Source organism: Saccopteryx leptura, chromosome 1 (assembly GCF_036850995.1).
Source record: "Saccopteryx leptura isolate mSacLep1 chromosome 1, mSacLep1_pri_phased_curated, whole genome shotgun sequence".
NCBI classification, from domain to species: domain Eukaryota; kingdom Metazoa; phylum Chordata; class Mammalia; order Chiroptera; family Emballonuridae; genus Saccopteryx; species Saccopteryx leptura.
In genome coordinates, this window is record NC_089503.1 from 288,119,123 (window position 1) to 288,138,966 (window position 19,844).

At 42.9% G+C, this 19,844-nt stretch overlaps 1 protein-coding gene across 6 annotated transcripts in view; it reads right to left on the minus strand.

Annotated features, from left to right (window-relative positions):
* Positions 1-19,844, minus strand: part of ETV6 (ETS variant transcription factor 6) — a 236,615-nt gene that overhangs the window by 28,357 nt on the left and 188,414 nt on the right. For all 6 annotated transcript variants that reach the window (XM_066355594.1, XM_066355570.1, XM_066355562.1 and 3 more), the window contains one exon: positions 10,282-10,416. In XM_066355594.1, coding sequence (XP_066211691.1) covers positions 10,282-10,416 — 135 coding nt within the window. The remainder of the gene's footprint in view (positions 1-10,281; positions 10,417-19,844) is intronic.

The window sequence follows — 19,844 nt, forward strand, 5'->3', positions numbered from 1 at the left end:
TTATCACAGAATATGGCCATCGTAAGCAACATTTTAAGATATTTGCATTTAGACATTTCATATATTTCCTACTAAATGCCAGAAGCAGAACATGCCCCCTTCCTTAAAACCTTATTAAGTTTTAAAAATATTTAAGCTTATTAAGGCTTAAAAATACTTAAAGATAATGAAGACCATATATTGAAAAATCCTATTTCCTGACACCAATTCCCATCTGACAGATTTCTAAATGGACACAGGCATTGGCCGGCAGTCTGGTTACCTGCAGGCTTCCTTTGATGTCCTGGGCTTCCAGGCTCAGTTGTATGGGTGTGCACTCAGGGCAGGCCTTAGGAAGTCTGGGAGGACTATGAGAGGAAGAACTTTAATGCCAAGGGTAAAAGAGGAACTGATGTAATGTCCTGAAGAGATTTCTCTCTGTCCCTGCCAGATGTTGGGGACAATAAAGGAGGGAGACAGTGATCTGGATAATCAACTTGGGTTTTACTTTTGACTCGGGCTCTGGGAAGGTACAGGCCTTGGAGGAGCTTGATTTCTTTCTTTCTCTGCAAACACCATTCAAAGAGGAAGTGCTTGATGAAGCTGATAACGTTAATGGTAGCAAACTGGATCCAAGCATATTAACTCCAGGCAACTGGTGGTCTGGGCACAAGCACTGTCAAGGCTGAAAAGCCTGCAATGAGGTCTCGCAAGCTTTTGTTTCAGTTTGCAAAGCATGCGCCCACGGACAGAGAGGGTGATGACGTGCCTGCCCTGCTGCCTGCTGCCTCTGTTATTATAAGTTGGCAGCAGGGTATGGAAACTTATGAGACCAGAGCCGGCAGGCAGAGAAGCTCCGGACACAGGAAATGCACTGAGCGGACAGTGGGTGCATTAAATCCCCCAGATGTAGGAGTCTTCTGTCTAAAACAAGAAGATTTTTTTGGTCTGGCCTTGATGTCTGGGTTTGTTCTTGGTGAATTGCCCAGCTGGAAAACTGGGAAATTATCCATATTGCCCTTGGTCTGAAGATCTTGATATAGGAGGGAAATGCATGAGGAAGAGGAGGGAAAGCCACACATAATTAGTGTGGGCGTGGAAGGAAGAGGGAAAGGGGGAAGATGACCAAGGACTGGAAGGGAACCCATTCGGCTGAAAATGTTTTCTGATCCCAACCTTTCTCTTTGTAGGACTCTCTTAGACACAAATAATCCCTCTCTTTACAAAACAGCCCAAAATAAACTAGGTAGTTAAATGTGACGATTACAAAAAAGGTCTGATTTCTTTTACCATCCTCTTAATTTTTACTTATTAGAAAAGTTTCCGTATTCAAAATTCTACCCAATTTAATCATGTTATAAATAATGAATATTAGTAAACCTAAAAAAAGGGAAAAGAACAAAAAACAAAAACAGGAACAAATGACCTTTGGTTGAAGTCATTGGTTTTGACTAGAAAATTTCCAGGGTAGAACAAAGTCTAAGATCAAGTTTATACCTCACACACACCAGGATCACATGCCACCAGCATGCTTCCTCTAAGGCCCCGGATGATGAGAAGGCAAGTTAAGGAGGCAAATCAACAGGCCCAGCAGATAAATCTCATGCATCAGCTTCAGTCACCCTGTTTCACGTTATTCTAGTGCTTCCCCACATAACTCAAAAAAAATTCATATGTTGCAGTCCTAACCTCCAGTACCTCCGAATGTGATCTTACTGGAAGGAGCGTCATTGCAGATGCAATTAGTTAAGATAAGGTCATATTAGAGTAGGGTGGGCCCCTAATTCAATATGACTGGTGTCCTTAGGAAAGCAGGAATTTGGACACATAGACACACACACACACACACACACACACACACACACACACACACACACACACACACACGCTGTGTGTGGTTGAAAGGAGAATGTTTTGCCCCACAGTGATGGCAAAATATGAGTTGAATCACAGAACCTTGAATGATATCATCTATATTTCAAGAAATGTCTTGGATGCAGGATATACGAAGAATAAGGAAACATGGTCCTTTCTTTCATGAATATCATAATATAATGGAGAAAACAGACATATTAAAGAAAACACACACATTAGAAGGCTGTACGCGCTGAACAAAGAGGCAGTGCAGACAGGGAACACGCCATGTGAAGGTGAAACCAAGGAACACTGAAGATGGCCAGAGGACCACCAGAAGCTGGGACAGGGACACAGAACAGATTTCCCCTCATCGCCCATACCTTGATCTTGGACTTCCAGCCTCCAGAACTGTGAGGTAATAAATCTCTGTCGTTTTAGCCAATGATTTGTGGTACTTTGTTAAGGCAGCTCTAGGAAACTAATACACTCTCCATCCTCTACTCCCTTTCCAAGAAGTTCAGCCAAGACTTTCCACGGACCCTCTGCCTGCCCATTTCAGTCTATTCATCTCAACAAACTGCCAATGCTACTGAATTCACTGGTAGGGTCTGGGAATAAAACTGGCCAAGTTTGCAGAGTATGATTCACAGATGTTTGAGGTCAAACACCATAAATCATAAGTAAGCTAGAATTTTATAAGCATTTGGCAAAAGGAACTAAAAGAAGCAACATAGGTAACTTGGATGCTGAGGTTTCATCTTCGTTACTGTGGGCAGAAGGACTCCAAACAGGCTTCCTCTGCCAGTGGCTCTACACAGGGAGCAGAAGCTGTAAGCAGTCTTTGCCCTTTGCAGGCAGGAGGGAAGGAGTCTCCCTGGGTTTCAATAAAGCAGCACAAAAGAAGTAAATGAAGAAATCAAGGGATCAGATTTCAAATGAGCCTATTAAACCTGTGGGTGTAAACCTTGTAAATCATTCACAAGGATGGGGTCAGCATGGCACAGAGATAAGGCGGAGGAGTGCTTGAAGGGGGAAAGGGCAAGACAATGTCAGCGGAGGGCCTCCTTCTCTGCAAGTGAACCCACATTGCTCCCAGTGCCCTTATCTCAAGAAAAATCAGATGATATTTCTCTAGGGGTAACAGGAAGTTTCTTGAAGGCTTCCTGGCTACGTTGGGAGAGTTATTCATGCATATTAGGGATCGCTTGCCCCTAAAACTTCTGCCTTAAAAGAGCCAGCTAGCCCAAGGGCTAAGAGCAGCTCCCAATACTGGAGGAAGCCAGAGGAGGCAGGGAAGGTGAGTGGGTCCTTCTTGAAATAAATTGACAGTCTAGACCAGTGGTAGTCAACCTGGTCCCTACCGCCCACTAGTGGGCATTCCAGCTTTCATGGTGGGCGGTAGTGGAGCAACCAAAGTATAAATAAAAAGATAGATTTAACTATAGTGAGTTGTTTTATAGATTTATTCTGCCAAACTTTGCGAAAATCTGACATAAAGTACTTGGTAAGTAATTATTATTATATGCTTTAACTTGCTGTAACTCTGCTTTATAAATTTTATAAAGTAAAGTTACTTCCTTACTTTATAAATCACCATTACTGTGGAACTGGTGGGCGGTTAGAAAATTTTACTACTAACAGAGATACAAAAGTGGGCGGTAGGTATAAAAAGGTTGACTACCCCTGGTCTAGACCATTGAAAAGAGGCTCTGTGTACCATCACTTCCCCATCACATCAAATGCTGTGTTAGGGGTCAAAGGTCAGAGGGTAAAAGGTCATGCTGCCCTAAACCCTGAAATAAAGGAAGCAAAGCAGGGGAAAGGCATTAGTAAAGAGTGAAATGAGGAATGGTAAGGGGGAAAAATGTCGTTAGCTAATTCCCTAGGGGACGACAGGAGGTCAAGATCTGGGCCTGTTCTTCCTCTGGTGGAACCTCATGACCTTCTGTTAGATGCAAGAATCACAGAATTCAAAGAGGCACAAAAGGTTAATCTTAGAGTTCTTAAAAGTAAGAGGAGACACCCAGAAGATTAATAGGTTCCAAAGGGGTCATGGAGGACCTCCCGTGTGCCAGGTACCACTGGTTACAGAGTCTATGCAGTACTCATTTTCAAAATAGGCTCTGTCCTGAAAGTAATTAAGGCTGGGACTTTAATTATATTTTACCATAGAAATAATGCTGCATATGGTGCCCGGTTAATCAATGAAGGGATTCTAGGACAATAGTGTGGGCGCCCTTCCTATGCCTGGAATGCACTAATGTGTTTACAAGAAGTACGTGCAGTTGCAATAATGGATTAGCTCAGCAAACTGAAATTGAAGGTATGATATAAACCAACCAACCATTGCACAGCAATACAAGTGTATTTAACACTACTGAACATTTGAATATGATTAAGATGGTAAATGTTATGTATTATCTTATCAAAACTACCTTTTTTAAGTTAAAAATATCAAATAGTGGCAAAAAATATCAAATAATGATAATGAATAGCATTTATTGAGTGCTTGCTATGTGACAGATGGTGTTTGTTCTAAGGGCATTTTCCATATTAACTTGATCCTTTCTTATACCAGTTATATTCGATTTCCCTTATTTTATAGATGCAGACCGAGATACAAGGAAGTTGAGTGACTTGCCTCAAGTCACACAGCTGGCGAACTGGGGAGCTGAGATTTGAACAGCTGGTCTAGATCCAGAGTGCAGACATTCACCATCATGCTTTCTAGCTTCATCATGTAGTACACAGTTAACATGGATTACCAAGATGTCAGACCCCAGCCAATGGCCTCCTTGACACGCCGGTCATCAACACGGTGCTAGTAAGAGTAGAGAACCAAGGGCTTTTTTTTTTTTTTTAACAACTATCAGTAATAGGAAGTGGCCTGAACAGCTAAAAGCTTCATCTACTCTGGGGTCCATTCAGCAGCTGTCCAGAGGGGCTGGTTTCCATGGGAACAACAGCTCTCAGAAGCCAGTGCCTGACTCAGATCCCCCATTTCTCGTAGGCTGTGGATGTTCACATGCTGAGTCCAATCATCCAGAGGCAGTCAATGATCTTTATGGGTTAATCCAGCCCAAGTTAGTATGAATTTTTCATATCATGAATTGAGGATTTATTTAGATTTGGAAGTTTCAAGTATCATGAAGCAGAAAAATTATGAGCAGGCATGCTGGAACCTGCCATAGTGTACCCCAATTTTGTATCTGACTTGGCATGCTAATCCCTACCATTCTACTCATTGTTTATTCATTTGTTCCACTTTCATGATGCTTGCAAAAAAAAATTCATAAGTGTTATTTTGGTTGGTTCATTCATACTACAGGATGAACACAGGCATTGGAGTCATGTGCACCTGGGGTTAAGTCTTAGCTTTGCTCCTTTGTAGCTATGTGATTTGGTGCATGTTACTTTACTGCTCTAGCCCCAATTTCCTCATCTATAAAGTGGGAATAATATCACCTTCTTTAAAGGCTCATTGTGAAGATTAAATGATTTAAACATGTTTGGGCTTAGAATAGGACCAGACATGCAAAGAGGACCCAATAAATGTTAGCTCTTATTTTGCTATTGTAAAACATTCATACACTTCATCTTCTTTAATTATTTCATTAAAATTGTGTAAGATTTCCTTCTTCCAAAACAGTCTTTGGGCATTTGGATTTGGTGGGTAGGGGAAAGGGAGAGATAATATTTCCTTTAATAAAGCATTCATATAAATAAAAAGTCTGTGGGCCATTCCAGAATGCTGGCCACTGACCCTGCCTCCCATCAAAGACATGATTTCTCTTACTCTTTTACCCTGAGCTGGCTGTAAGGAGAATGGAGAAAAACAGTATTTTGACACTTGAATTTTTTCTTCTTCACTTCTGCTTTCCGTGTCCACCTGGTGACAAAAACTGTACCTCAGAACTGAGCCCAGTGACAGAACAGTCACACCACTGCATGCGTCAACCTTTCCAAAGTAAAGTGATTAAAAATCACCTCCCATATCTCAGATGGGACACAGAGAGGGTGGAGGCGAAGAGCTGAAATTACAGGAGGGCCCCCCAAAAGGGTGTTGGGATAAGGACATTTAAGAAACACATATCTTGTTCCGTCTCCTCAGTGACTTGTGCAGGTCAGGCTGACAGGGGCGACGGCCACTCAGAGACTAGCACAGACTGAAAGCATTATTCTATGTCGCTCAGTGAGCTTTCGGGGAGTCACAACCCAAGTAGTTCTAACACCAAAGGACCAGTGGCAATCTAATACATACTTTGGGACAAATCTCTTCTCTTAAATATTTCATGGGAGTTAAAAGCAAGTAACTTTGGAACCTGAGATAACCAAAAGAAGTTGATATTATAACTGTGTGTGATGAAATAAATTTATTTTATAATCATTTGCCAGTCTGAAATTTCTAAAGATGGTTTACCTCCTGGTGAAAGTAGTAGTATCACTGTTTATTTTGTCTCCTTCCTACGTAACTATTTAATTAATTCATAGTATGCAGGTAGAATGGGTCACAACTATAAAAGACAAGGAATCTAGAAGGGATGTTCAGCTGTTTCTGAACAACACCCAGGCCGGACACTGTTAGGATTTCCTAGATTTTAGTTGCCCATGACCCTGAAGGTAGAGAATGTGTCTTATTTATCTTCCTGTCACTCAGGGAGGCTCAGACTGTGGGTAGAATGTGAAGATCTGAGAGCTGTAAGATCTAAGACTGTTTAGTCAAATCCCCATTCTTAAAACTGGAGAAATGGGCCAGAGAAATTAGAAACTTAGTCCTTATGACTGTTCTGGAAGAATGGAAGCTTGGAACCTGGTTTTCTGACTTCAGACATCATTTAAAAAAATTTTTTTAAATCTAAGCTGACCATGGGTCCCAGTTTGTCAGAGATGATTCTGGTTCATGCCTGTTTCCCTAGTTTACTTATTAGTCCCATTTCATCGTCATAAATGTCTTGGTAGGGATGAAAAATTATAAATTGCCTTAGGGATATAATATTGCATTCTATTCCCATAAGTCAATATGGAAAAAGAGTGGAAATGCTGGTTGTCCCAGATCTAGGTGGTAATCTGAGGACTGCTTTGCTCAAAGCATGACACAATTTCAGAACAGAAACGGAGATGAGGAGTATTTACCAAAAGAGGTTTGCATTAGTACGACCATTTTCCTCTCTTGTCAGAGAGCCTTGTGGAGGGCCTCTGAGCTAACACCAACCCCCTAGCTTACGGGACTGCCACGTGGCTCCTAGTAAGGGAGCGTGGTTTCAACGTAACACACGCAGATGGGGTATGTGCAGGGAACAGTTGCTAGATTAAACAAGATACCTTTGTATGTGAGATAAATTCCCATTGTGACCTTAGGAACGTCCAGATCGGTTAGGCTGGTGGCAGTGCTGAGGTGAAGTCGCAGGGGCTGAAGGAAGCCCTGTGTCAGCACCTCCCTCGGCACTCTGGCCTCACGGTGCCAGCCTCTTCAGGGGCTGCTCAGGCTCTGTCTGAAATGCCTCTGTTCTCTTTCCATTCTGCCATGTTTCTCTGGGCCAAGTCAGGAGCAACATACTTTTACAAGGCACTGTATCCCCAATTATGAAAATAAATCATTGGAGATATAATATTTGATATGCATAATTTCACTTTACAGGCCATTTATTTTTTCAGGACCAGACCTTTCTGTACGTTAACATATGACCATTTAAATGTGTTACCAGTCACACGTAAATATCACAGTATTGATTCCAGAGATGGTTCACCTCCTCTTGTTGGTAGAGAAGAAAGGAAAAGAGGGGGAGGTGGTTGGGATTAGGGAACTCATACTGGTTCATCCACCTCTCTAGTCGGTTCCTTTGTCACCAAGAGCTCCAACATACCTGGAAGTCTGGGGCGGGCATCCTCCTCCTATCACCTCTGTGCCTTGTACAGCGCTTCCCACTTGCTACCACCTGATAAAGACCTGCACTTCCTTTCTCGTGTGTCCACCTGTCCATCCTGGAGGGTGCCCTGTGTCTGAACAGGCGAAGGGGAGGGCACGGACTCTCAGATCTTGTTTCCTGGCTGACGGCTTTAAGGAATGTTCACTGAGAACACTGTACTTTTTTTTTTTTTTCATTTTTCTGAAGCTGGAAACGGGGAGAGACAGTCAGACAGACTCCCGCATGCGCCCGACCGGGATCCACCCGGCACGCCCACCATGGGGCGACGCTCTGCCCACCAGGGGGCGATGCTCTGCCCATCCTGGGCGTCGCCATATTGCGACCAGAGCCACTCTAGCGCCTGGGGCAGAGGCCACAGAGCCATCCCCAGCGCCCGGGCCATCTTTGCTCCAATGGAGCCTTGGCTGCGGGAGGGGAAGAGAGAGACAGAGAGGAAAGTGCGGCGGAGGGGTGGAGAAGCAAATGGGCGCTTCTCCTGTGTGCCCTGGCCGGGAATCGAACCTGGGTCCTCCGCACGCTAGGCCGACGCTCTACCGCTGAGCCAACCGGCCAGGGCCACTGTACTTTTAAGAGCTGGGTCTGAAGCAGAGCTAAGTGGTTCACAGGGCGATGAAGCCCTTGACCTTGGCCTCACTGGCTCATTCTTGTACCTACTGAGCTCATCACCATCACCATCGTAACACTCAAGAGCACAGCTTATCACAGCACAGGTCGTGGCACGTCTGTATTTACTCGATTTGAGAGTAAGCCAGCTTTCTCTACTGATTAGTTTCTGCAAATGAGAATGACAAACACACCTACTTATGAGTCAAATCAAGCCATGGGGAAAGGAGGCATGATTTGTGATGAGGTGAGACCATCAGTATCCAATCACATTTGGGAATAAAAAGAAGCATAGAAATTCCAAATGGGATTTTTTTTTTTTTTAATAATGAGAAAGAGAGAGAGAGAGAGAGAGAGAGAGAGACCCATCACACACCCTTTGTATCTGAAAAGGCAGGCAAGGTAATGTAATTCTCACCTCAATGTCAAGCTTCAGTAAACCCACCCCTTCTTGACGGGAGTAGTGGCTGGTTATTATGCGAGCCGGAAACGTACATGCAGGAGGAGCAGAAGAATGAAGAAACTCAATTGGGGTGGGGCAGGCTGCTAAATTTAGCCAGGGTAAAACTAGAGGAAGAAAGGATGAGAGGAAGGGCAGAGAGCAGGCAAGAAACACTCATTTATTCCACTTCACAACAGGAGACCTGCTGGGAAACACTTGGCACAAGGAAGAGATGCTGATCGCCTGGAGTCAGGCGCTCTTTTGTGAAGTGTTAATTAAGGAAACAACTCCTCTTTTTTTTTTTAATTTGCCAAGAACAAAACAAAAATATTAGCCCTGTTCCTGGGGGTGATCTATCAGTTTAAGGAACTACCCCAACAGACCAGGGTTTTAGTCCCCTAGCAATCTGGTCCTAAGAAAAAGTAAGTTTAAAAGCATTGCTTGGAGTCCACACATCTGCTGTCTGACCAATCCAGGCAGGAACACGTGGACATAACACTCCACAGAGGCGCCAAGCATTTGATGGAATGGTGCACAAAGTAAGATTTTTATACCCTATTTCCATACCCACACGCCTTCTTTGGAACAATGTCCAGGGACACAATTCAAGTCTGGTTTTCTGTTGTTTTCTACCGACGGTTTTTTATGATGAGTGTGACTCATGGGGAAAGAGTGACACCTGGGGCAGCCCAAATGGACACTTACACTGAGTACCCTGTAAGAAACCGCCTTTGGTGCAAGAAGAGAAAGTCCCTGGACCCCCCACAGAGCTCACAGGGTTTGGGTCTTTTTTTTTCTTTCTCCGGCTTTTATTATCCTCTGCTCAAAAATCTTCATGACTCCCTATTACTTTCCCCTATCAAAATTCCCCACATTCTATTTCCAACCTCACCTTGTAGCAGCTCTGCAAAGGCAAAGCGCTGATTGTTGCTGAAGCAAGGTGATGGCTCACAGGGGTGCGTTTAGTTTATTCGCTCTATTTGCGGTATGTTTGAAATTTCTCTAAGAAAAGGTTGCGGGAGGTGGTGGTGGGGAAGATCAACTCTGCAACTCGAGACACCTGACTGCTTTCTATTCCAAGGACTTACTCCATCCAGTCCCTCTCTCTGCTTGGACCCTTCTCTACGTTATCCCTGCTGGACCACTGAGGAATCCTCCGTCCACCTCATTCATGAGGCTGATCCTGCGGCTTGTACATGGAGGTACTGCCCCTCGCGCTGCCTCTTTATAATGCCCACTATGACGTGTGTATGACTTTCTCATTTCTTCACCTAGACTGAGTTGCACAGAACCAAGAGTGTTGTATCTCAATCATCTTGGCATTTTCCCCAGGGCCTTCTACAAAGTAAGCGCTCAATAATTTGTTAGTTGAATGAGAAAGGAATCCCATGAAAAGCAACTCGTCAAATTAACACTGAAATCTCTTGGATCTGGCTAAGTCTCAGGCAAGGAAAGAGAAGCCTCCTGGGGTACCTTCTTCGTGGTTCTGATGCAGGATGACTTCTGGCTGTGTGTGGATAGAGTTTCCGGGGTGGAAGAATGGTGAAAAAAGAATCCGAGGTTTCCTCTGCTTCAGAATATGCTGAAGGAGTTCATAGAGCACATCGCCTGGAAGGGAAAAGTAAGGAAAAATAAAGAAATGAGAATATCTTATTCAACTGTTTACTCTGCTTCGATATGATGCATGGCACTATACTCAGGGCACGTGTCACGTGAATGAGACACGTGCTACCTACTCATAGAGCTTACAGGGGACAGACAGGAGGTGCCACTTGGAATGCTGAGGGTCACAGCCATGAGATTTTTTTAAAATAAAACATTTTTATTATGAATATACAAAAAAAAGTTTTAAAAAATGCTGAAAACTAGAAAGAAAACAAAAGTCACCTGTAATTCTAGCACTAAGAGAAAAGAAGCCCAGTTCATTCTATCTACAGGTACATACCATATTTCCCCATGTATGAGACGCTTCCCATGTATAAGATGCACCTTAATTTTGGGGCCCGAAATTTGAAAAAACAATGTATTACATAAAGTTATTGAACTCAAGTTTTATTTATCACAAAATTCATACATTCATCACTGTCAAAACTCCCATCCATTAGCTTGTCCTCATCTGTGTCTGATGATGAATCACTGTCTTCATATATTGCCTTGTCCTCAAGTTTCATCTATGGCATTTAAATGCCACAAACAATGTATAAGACACACCCAGTTTTTAGAACCCAAATTTTTTGAAAAAAGGTGCATCTTATACACGGGGAAATAGGGCAATTAGAATCACGCTCATTCATTATAATTCAGTACAGTATCCCTCTTTTCCTTCCACAAAACTGAACTGTCCTAGTAGCTGCATAATGACAGTGCTTCCCAGGGATGTAGTAGACTTTATTTGAAATTTAAATTTTCCTAATTTATTGCTATTACTTCTGTGAAAATATCCTTCCCACATCTACCTTTGAGTGCATTTCAGATAATTCAAAGAATTATGAAGTCATTAAGTATTGTTTTAAAGTTCCAATGATAACTTATAAATTCTGCATAGAAATGATCCCCCCCAAAAAACAAACAAACACCCATGCCATCCACCCCAATTGCAGGCAGGAAGGGACTAAACATGAAAACAAATTCACTAGTTCAGTCAGAGGTGTTAACTCCTGAAGATACCGTATGAAAAACTGGCACATCTGAGATGCTTCCCTCCTTTAAATATATAATACAGGCATCGCTCCAAGGTTCCACAGTTCCCAGAAAATCACCTTTGGGTGTCAGCCCCTTGCAGAGGATGGTGGGCACTGTTCTGAGCTGAGGACCTCTGTTCTGATATATTTGGTGTTTGAAGTATCCACTGAGAAATTAATTAGAGAAAAAAAAAAAAAAGACCTGTCATGGTCTTGTCCCACCGCTTTGGCTTAGCTCCAAGTTCAAGATGCAGGTGGGTGCCTCAAAACCCTTAAGGGGTGGGTGATTAATCTTTAAAATACCACAGCCTCCGACTCCCCCCCCCCCCCACACACGTCTTTCCACAGACTGACACACAGTCAACAACTGAAGCAAGCAATGGGCTTTTATCTTGAATTTTAGCCATTTTAAACAGATTCTTTAATTAACACCTTAATTTAACTGCATATTTTGAACTGTAGATGTTGCTAAATTATTTTTTTCTTTTAAACTCAGCCTGAACCTGAGAACTGCTTCATGTTAAATTGGGCAAACCTCTACTCCTTTTCCATTTATACCAAAAAAAGTTCCACAGTATTCTATTCTAAGGGATTCTTCAGGTCCCGTGTCTTGTTCCTTCTTTTACCTTTGAGTTTTGGTTGCTATTACTTTAACCTGGTGTCACTATTTACTATCATGACTCAATAAAGAAAAACACTTTAAAGAGCTGAAGGCACCATGTCACTGGGGTATTTCATTTTAATGAAACCGGCAGGAAGACCTAGAGGTCTTAGAACCAAGACTTTTAGGCAGTCCTTTATAAGGTAGAACCATAGCACAACTGATAGCTTTCTGGAGCCAGGAAGGCTTCGGGGCTCATCTAATCCCAGGCCAGTAGTCATAGTAATGCTGTCTCCAATGAGACGAGGATACAGAGCCTGAAATACAGCCTTATTTTAATGACTCATCTTTTAATCGCTTACAAAAATAAGTCCCTAATCAACACTTTGGTTTCTTTTGGTTTAGTGTCATGTCATCCTAAACTTTTCTTAATTTACACGGTCTCACACTTGCTGGGTTTTATCCTGTGGGTCTGAGCGATGCTTTATTTTGGTAGTATGCAGAAGAGAAAACAAACACACTGAAAAATGTGATCCTGATGATTACTATTAATAAAAAAAAAAAAAAGTCAGTAATTAGTGAATCCATTTTGGAAGGGGAGACCAGGAAATATAAATTTGGCGTCTGTGAGGATGGTTGACTGTGTCCGTTCAGAGAGGCACGCTGACGTGGCGGGAGGTGCGGATGGCAGCGAAAGGTGGCTGCCCGGGAGGGCCGGCGTGTCCACCCGGTGACCTTGCGCAAGGCCCAAACTTCTCCGCAAAGCGCAAACATCCGCCTCAGACACTTGCTGGGGGGATCAAATGAGAGGAATGTCTCAGAGAACCTACAGCAGGGTCCGGGGCACTGACTCCGTGGTGGGAGGGGCTCCGAGGTGTGGGGGCTGCAGACTGGGTCAGGGAGTGGGCAGGCCACGGTCTTTGCTGTCTGCATTTCTCCACTCGTGCACAGGCAGGGAGGTGATCAAGTGGGCCGGGGAGAGTGTGCTGTGAAGTTAGATTGGTGCCTCAGGCACATCCTTTAACGCCTCTGGGCCTCCCTCAGTTCCCTTCTTTATACAATGGCCTGTGACCAGCACCTACCTCACAGGGTTACTGTGAGGAGCCGCTGCCCATGGAATGCGCTCATCACAGCATCAGGAGAACAGTAAGAACCCAGCAAACACTAGCTGTGGCTGTGACCACCGCTGTGACCATCACTGACAACAACGGTAAGGTTCGTCTCTGCATGGGCAGGAGAAAGGGAGAGGAGCAAATCAAATGGAACTGGACCAGTTCCTTACCTATACTGTAGGGCTGTTACGAGCACTAAGAAGATAACATATATCAACAGCCCCTGTGACAGCTGGCTAATGGTGGGAGCAAGTTCCAACCAGGAAAATACTTCATTCTAAGGCCGTGAAGTATGGCCATAGTTAGATCCATCCATTCACCCACATGTTTTCTCAGCAACCAGAAGCTTAGTCTGGGAAAGTGTCAGGCTTAGCACAAACATGTCACCACTATAGGGGGAAACCCAACTAACTGAGCATGTCCTGTGCACGGCTGGCAGTAATAATAGCGTGTTCCTAATAAGAGCTTGGAATCTTAGACCTAGAGAGCATTCTAGGTTTCTTATAACGACTCTCAAACTTCTGTTCAGTAAAAGTCCCCTGCCTCCCTTCCCCTGCCGAGAAGTAGTTTTGGCAAAGTACTTTCAGTGGTGGGCAGCTGGCCACGACACAAGCAAACCATTTTTGGACAGATCTAGTTGATAAAAGTTCTGTTGAGTGGCAATCTGGCCTCCCCTGCAATCTCACGAATTTTGGTTCTTAGTTTTGGCTTCTGGAGCAGCACTGTCTACAACCCTTTTCTAAATAGGTTCTGTCTACAACCATTTTCTAAATAAGGAAAGATGGCCTCCCACCCTCTTCCATCCCTCCTGACCCCTAATTCTTCCAACACCCAGTCTGCTCCCCTGGTACAGTCTTAAAATATTCATACGGGCAGGAGATCATATCTAAAAAGTAGTAGTAACAAAAAGATCTCTGGAATAAAGAAGGTATTTTTAAGTGTTAAATTTATTTGCTTGTTGAAAATAAAGAGCATGAGCCAAAGCACTGTATATCTAACTTAGCTAATGTTCACTGGCTTGAATTCAAAAGGCACTTTTCGGAAAATTCTTGGCCCTTTCAATTCTTGATAAATCTCCTCCGTCTTCCCAGAAAGAAATAACTAGTATGAACCATAAAAGGTGCTTCTAGCTTATGTTTGGTTCCTCCACGTATCTGCATGCATATATACACAGTTCGTGTACAAACATGCCCGCGCAGAGGTGGGTTTGCCACGAAGCTAGTTGAGTTTCAGGGGCCTTCACTTACAGAGTCTCTTGGGAGGAGCCCTAGAACTATTTGCATCCTCCAAATTATAAACTTCAGGTCCCATTAACCTAGATATACTCCTGGGTGCATGTAATACACGTGCATGTGCGCGCGTGAGCATGCACGCACACAGAAACCCTCAATCTAAACACACACACTACTTTGCATTGGTGATCTGGATGTGAAAAGCCAGGTATCCACTCTGAGAATTCTAAATTCTATTATTTTATTTGCAGTTTGTTTCAAATGCATAATAGTGAGAGTGAACAAAACTACTGCAGTTTGCTTATCAATTTTACTAGTGTCTGAAGACCAAGAATATACAGATGCTGTTTAGGGGGTTAAATTTATCTATGTTTCTAGAGGAAAGAGCTTGGGCTCTGAAGCAAGGAAGTCTCAGGTTCGAATCTTGGTTCCTCTATTTGTCAGCTGCATGTACTTAGGCAAACTAATTCTTTAAGCCCTAGTTCAAGGCTTAAATAGTCTTTGCCTCAAATAAAAAGAATGCCACTGACTTGGCAGGGCTGTTATGACGATTAAATGAGACGACGTGAACAAGCACCCGCCCAGGTCTGCCATCTTATGTGCTCAACAGATGGGCCCCCGAGGGATTACATAATTATCAACAGAGTGCCTCAAAAAAAAATCTGAAAATTATTTGTTTTGCTTCAATACTTTTGTGTTTAAAGCACATACAAAAGTTTAATGAAGTCACAATCAGAGGGATGGAACTTTTTTCCAGTTGACATCATTTCATACAGACATTTTTAGTTCACTCTTTTTCTCCTCTCTCTCCCTCTCTCTAGTTCATGGTTTTATATTCACCCTGTTTCTATAGGTTACTTCCCTTTAGCTTTGAGCAGCTTCAAGTTTTCCTGTCTTCTACACGCACACACGCACGCGCGCGCACCCTGTCTCTAGGTATTCCTGTTCCTCTCCAATTGTAGCCGAAAGTCACTGAGGAGCTGTCCAACTCTGTTATGGTCACTTGACTCTCTTTCCACTCTCCAGGGCCCCTCATTCTGGTCTCCACTCCAATCCTTCACCAAACTGCTCTTGCTTGGGCCACCTCCCTGATGTCAAACCCAAAGAGCAGTGGTCACTGCCCAGGGACATCCCTGCCCTGTCAGGAGCATTCATGCCTGGAAATCACTAACTCTCCCCTCAGAATTCTCCATGGTTTCAGTGATTCTCATTTCTCCTGGTTTTCTTCCCACCTCTCTGCACTTCCTGCTTCCCCAGCCCTTCCACAGTATGGCCCCCAGCACTCACTCCGCTTTCTTCCAGGGTACTCTCATCTCCTCCCATGGCTTCCATCAGCTTGTCTATGCCAAATCTATTCCTGCCTGGCATTTCTTCTCAACCCCAGAAGCCTCAGTTACACGCCCTCTGGCATGTCATACAGGCCCGACACAGTGAGTCCTGACAACCCTCCTGGTCTATAGTGGTTCAGTAAATGCCCAGGTGATCAGGTCAGAAACCTGGGAGTCACCCTTAACACCTCTCCTTTTATGAGACATATACTCAGTCACCTTATAGACTCTGTCTTCTAAATATTCCTTCACTCATCCTCTTCTCCCTGGTAGCCCAGCTTAGTTCAAGTCACCACCATTGCTCTTAGGTGCCAGCCACACCGACTACCCACATCCACTTCTCCTCTCTGCCTAAAACTATGCCAAGTCTCTGCCTAAAACTCCGCATGGCTTCTTCCTGTCTTTAAAATAACAGTGACAGTTCTGAACATGATCAGCAAGGCCTGTATAATCTACTCAAGAAATAACAAGGGACTCCATGAATGGTCGTGAAGATGGAGAGTATTCCTTTACGTTCATTTAGCAAACCTCAAATTGGGGGTGTGGGGGTGGCTGGGGCACTTCCATTTTTTACAACTATAAATAGAATTGCTAAGGACATTTTTTTTTAAACCCTATTGGATTGTTTTCTTAAAATCGTATTATCAGTGAAAAGGGAGAGTTTGTTTCAAAGTTCTTATTCTATATTGCTTATTTTCCAGAAGGTTGAGACCAAGGCATCGTGTCATCTACAAGGCTACCAGAGGTTTCACAACACGTAACTTCTCAAGTTTAGTGGATTTAAAGTGGAATCTTAACACTGTCAAAGTTTGCGATTTTCAGGTGATGACCATGGACACACCCTCACGGGAAGATTATCTGCAGTACACGTTCTTATATTAGCAAACTGTTCTCTTTTCTCTTTCTTCTGTTTTTACTCGGAGTTTAGTTTCCCCTCTGACCAATGCTTTAAAATAATAACAGCGTTAATGGTGTGGGAGGGATATTTTGCAGATTGGCCAGACAATTCTTTCCGTCGGGTCCTTTCTGTCATGGGACAGCTTGGCTTTCTGACTCTGCTCACTCTCATTTTCCCAGCATGCCATTCGATCCACTTTTGTAGGCTGATTGAATTACAAATCTTTTCATTTAATACCAAGTGCCTTCAGTGGCCATAAAAATAAACTAGAGTCTTTTATTAGGAATGAATATTTGGAATTTAGCTGGACATCTATGCCTGAGACACAAAGATCCTGAGAAAAAGGGAGCAGGTTGTGAAAAAATTTGAATATCGTATTTAAGACAAGAGTAAATCAGTTAGAAATGGTATCTACTAAGACAACTGCTTTCTGCTACATAAAGAATATATGGTAAGATAAAAGAATAAGCTTGTGAGGAAAAATACTATTGTGAAAGGGGTACATGCTTTATTAAAAAGTGCTCCAGTTTTACACGTTCTAACACCACTCTGTATTAGGGATCAGTTATCATCATTTCACAAAGGGGACCGGTGAAGTGTTAAGAAATTAAATGGCTTTCATGTAATTGGCTTATTTAAGCGTTTCTCTGATGTGTAATACACTTTTTTTTTTCTTTGCTCAAAGACACAGTAAGAAAAAGAAAGAGTCACCTCTGGGTGTCTTCAGTCAAAGTCATGTCTGCTGCAGCTCCCACACTTTCGGACTACTCTTCCCCTCCCGACCCATAGCCTCAAAAGACCACGATCCGATTTAAAATCAGGCAGTTGACATAGTTATTCAATCGAGTAAGCCACCTACCATTGCTTCACAGACATTAATTGGCAAGTTGGTCCAAGGAACTATATGTAGATAAGATCAGTACTTTCAGTTTAATTTTGAAAGGAAATTTAACTGTATTCGAAGGTCACAAGCAAAACATATTTCCAAAGACAAAGGTTCTGGTGGGTTGGAAAGAAATCACTTGTTATATCACACTCCAGTATACTAAAGAACTGATTAGTAAATCCCCAGTACATTTATTGCTGAATTGAAGAAACTTTGAAAATATTTTTCTTTTCTTTTTTAGCATTGATAGAAAGTCTAATATAATTAAATTGATGACAACTTGTGTTTTTCATATACATAATATACCTAAATCCATTCTGCCTGAATGTCTTGCAATAGATAACTCTAAGTAAGAGTTAAATCAATGTTAACTGTCTGTTCCTTCTTACTAATGTGTTCTCAGAGTCTCAAAGTGGTCAAGTGATCAAATACTGCTTTCAATTTAAACCATCTCAGACCACGTCATATTGCAACTATGTAGTAGCTCAAGGACTAGGGAAAATTATTCTGTCCACATGAGGTTTTATAAAGAGAGATAACTCTACATTTATTCTTCAGCTTTGCAAACGTTATCAATTTATCATCTTGCTATATCTTCTGTTTGGGAGAGTATTCCAAAGAAAATATCCCATTTATCTTCAATTTTTGAAATCTTCTGTTTAGAGATGGTCTAGTTCCCTGCTTTAGTCTAATGGTTGAAAATGAAGGACCTTGTTCTCGATGAGGACAGGATAAGAGTAGTTTGTTAAACTGATTAAAGAATGTAGATTTCAGAGAAGCTACCATATTTGGATCTAAGGTATATTAATATTTTAGGTCATTATAATTCATAGAGTTCTGTTCTCTGCTCTCTATATTGGACAGAGTTGTATCAGGAATGTTATTTCCATATTCAGAAAGCATAAGGCTGGAGAGGCCAGGCAGGAAGCGTGGCCGGGAGGAAGCTATAAACATCCACTCATGGTGACGGGGCACCATAATCAGTGGTTCCATGATCAGTGAGACACTGCTGATGAGTCTTCTTAGGCAGCAAAAAAGGGTCAAGGAAAGACAGGACAAAAGTGGATGAAGTGTACTTTTACAAGGGATATAAGTTGATGGAGATCAAAGTATTTACTCTCTGCCCATGGAGTGGGAAGTCCTACTGCTTACTAGGAGCTTAATGTTGTTTTAGTGGTTGAAGTTGGACTGAACCTTTAAGAGGTGAGGGGAGCTTCGGAGCCACAGGGTGAAAATGTCATTTTATGGATGAGGAAAAGAAGGGTAAATGAAGTGATGTGATCTGCAGAAGAGCCCTGGGTGGAACCCAGCGTCAGGACATCCACTACACCAAACGAAGAAAGCAGAAAGCCTATGTCAGAAGCAGCTGTGGCAAATGTTACACCTGAGAGACAGAAAAAAGATTTTGTATCTATACCTTGTCTCTACTTATGGAGAACACGAATATGTATCAGGGGTCCCCAAACTTTTTACACAGGGAGCTAGTTCACTGTCCCTCAGACCATTGGAGGGCTGCCACATACAGTGCTCCTCTCATTGACCACCAATGAAAGAGGTGCCCCTTCCGGAAGTGCGGCAGGGGCAGATAAATGGTCTCAGGGGGCTGCATGCAGCTCGTGGGCCGTAGTTTGGGGACGCCTGAATTGTATATTATGTCTTCATGACCTGCTGGGGGGCCATTTCACAAGAAGGGTATCATCAACTCCTGAGTTCCGTTTCTCAAACTCTGACAATACTCCTCTCTTTTGTGGTAAGTTTTATTGTAGTCCCTACTGGCTGGAATCACCTTGAAATTCTGTCCATTGCTTTCTGGTTGATACCTTAATTAAATTACCTGTATTATAAATTTATCTTTATCCTAGCTCAATGTAATGGGAATGATGCGCAAATCTATTATTCTCAGCTCTGGCCTGGGCTCTTATCCCCCCATGTCCACTTGCAGAACACGGCATGTCTTCCTGGCATTGCTTTGCTAGAACGACCTGCTTCCAGAGCCACCTTATCTTAGCTAACTACCCTGTGCCTGAAGTCACTATTATTTTGGTTACACTGACCCAGTTCTGGATCTCAGTGGCTTGCATTAGGGCTGTCGCATAGCGTTCTAACTAGCTTTTCTCCTTTTAGTGGCTCAGTGAATCTACTCCATGCACTGATGGCAACTATCTGTTCCAAAGGGAGAGCACCAATCTTATCATTCTCTACATCAAAACTTTTCAGTGGTTTCCTATTACCTGCAAAATAAAATCCAAAGATCTTAACTTGGGCATTCAGGTCCTCTCATGTTGGCTAATAATTCAA